Source organism: Aplysia californica, unplaced genomic scaffold (genome assembly GCF_000002075.1).
Source record: "Aplysia californica isolate F4 #8 unplaced genomic scaffold, AplCal3.0 scaffold01449, whole genome shotgun sequence".
Classification (NCBI taxonomy): domain Eukaryota; kingdom Metazoa; phylum Mollusca; class Gastropoda; order Aplysiida; family Aplysiidae; genus Aplysia; species Aplysia californica.
Window position 1 is genome coordinate 33,549 of NW_004798719.1, and position 1,926 is coordinate 35,474.

At 44.4% G+C, this 1,926-nt stretch overlaps 1 protein-coding gene across 1 annotated transcript in view; it reads right to left on the bottom strand.

Moving 5' to 3' along the window:
* The window catches only part of LOC101850932 (rho GTPase-activating protein 7), a gene marked incomplete at its 5' end in the record, with an annotated part of 23,720 nt that overhangs the window by 13,053 nt on the left and 8,741 nt on the right, over positions 1–1,926 (bottom strand). The window contains 1 exon segment of the mRNA XM_013090733.2: positions 23–242. Within this exon segment, the coding sequence (XP_012946187.1) occupies positions 23–242 (220 nt within the window).

The window sequence follows — 1,926 nt, forward strand, 5'->3', positions numbered from 1 at the left end:
TAATAAAAAAGCAGCCTTATACCTTATGTCTCTTCATGAAGCGCGGCATCATCCAGTTCCATCCCGACTTGTTCACGGGCAGACACTTCTCCATGATGCTGGTCAGTTTCAGCAGAGACAGTTTCTGCAGACGGACCAGCTGACCAATGGTCAAGCTGTTGATCTGCATGGCTCGGCTGGTCACGTCGGGCCGGTGACATCTCTGGAAGCTGTGCCAGCGGATCTTTTTGCGGCGACCCTCGCTGTAAGGCAACACACGTCAAATATTTGTGATCATAATTGGCCATGGGGTGCTTTAGTTTCAGTAGAAGCGACACTAGCAATACAATAAGGTCATATAAGTGCCGAAGATTAGAGGGGTTACAAGAGAGTAACAAACACAAAAAAAGGAGGAGAGATAAGGACGATAGATGTTTGAAAGAAAAGGAGCAAACCACACCAGAGCACCCGCCAACCACCCACAAAAATTCTTTCGACTCCCTGGGCTGACAAAACAAGAGAACATGGTCCATCAATCCCTCACTTAACAGTTTTCACAAACACGCACTAGAACATTTAGTTCTTGTTTCAAAGTAAGAGTTTCACGGCACTTGCAACACAACAAGGTCATATAAGTGCCGAAGACTAGAGGTGTTACAACAGATTAACGAACATAAAAAAGAAGTAGGAGAGATCAGGACGATGGATGTTTCATAAGAAAAAAGAAGCAAACCACCCCAGAGCAGTGTGGTGTAAACAAATGCACGCAGAAGGTCAGAAACAAGAACGGTAACAGATTTTTTTTTCGGCGACATCGCTGTGAGGTAACACAAGTCAAACACTTGGGATTTGTATGAGATTTGAAGATAAAAAACCAACAGCCACAACAACAACAACACACAACACGACATTGGTCACGAAAAGAAGTCAGGCATACCAGTAGCGCCCTCAAACCTACCACGTAAAAAAATGTGGATTGGTTTGAAAAAAACAACCAAACCCAAAACGAGGCACACGGACACAATATTGGTCATTGAATGTAAAGAAAGGCACGACAGAGAGGCAGAAACAACAAAGGAACATCTCTGGAAGCTGTGCCGAGGCGTTATGATAGAGTCACACACAGAAAAAGAAGGGAGGATAATGACGATAGATGTTTGGTAGGAAAGAAGGAGCAAACCACACTAGACAGATCGCCTGCAAACCATCATTACTGTTTGTCTTCACAAATAACAAACGACCTTAGCAAAAGTATAGTCATTAGTCATCTCAGATGAAGAGAAGAATCGCTCAAACAACAGCTGCGCTGTCAAAACTGAAGCTTATTTGGAAGATCAGAAACATCACGCCCAACTCGAAGATCAAATTTATGTGCTCACTGGTCATCTCAATATTTTTATACGCCTGTCCCCAACCACCAGCACAAACCTGGATGTGACTCTAAATGATCCCTCAGTTGCTGTATCTTCGACTTGACTCCCGACTTCCGGAAGATGCCCACAGACCTCTGAGCGGTCCTGCGGAGATACCTCATGGCGTAGAGCACACACTGAGGCAGGGGCTGGCCGGTCCTCTGGGCCATCACACTGAGGGGGATCCCAAATACGTTCTTGTCGCTGAAGTCTGGGGACTGGAGAGGGGGGGGGATTGGTTAGATTAAGTTTGTGTGTTTTAGTAGAGGTTTTATGGCGCTCGCAACTACATAAGGTCACATGAGCGCCAGTTAGGTGAAGTGAGGAGATGTTTTACGTTACCATCGACACACTTCAGGTCAAACGAGGTACACGAATTACAGGTATTTTCTTATTCATTCATTTTTTGAGGAAAAAACTGTACAGGTTTCTCGGGGCAAGCAACAGCATCTTTAAGAGGCACTGAGACAACTGGGACATTTCGCTTCCAAGTTCAAAGACCATCATCACCATAATAATAATAATATAATAATAA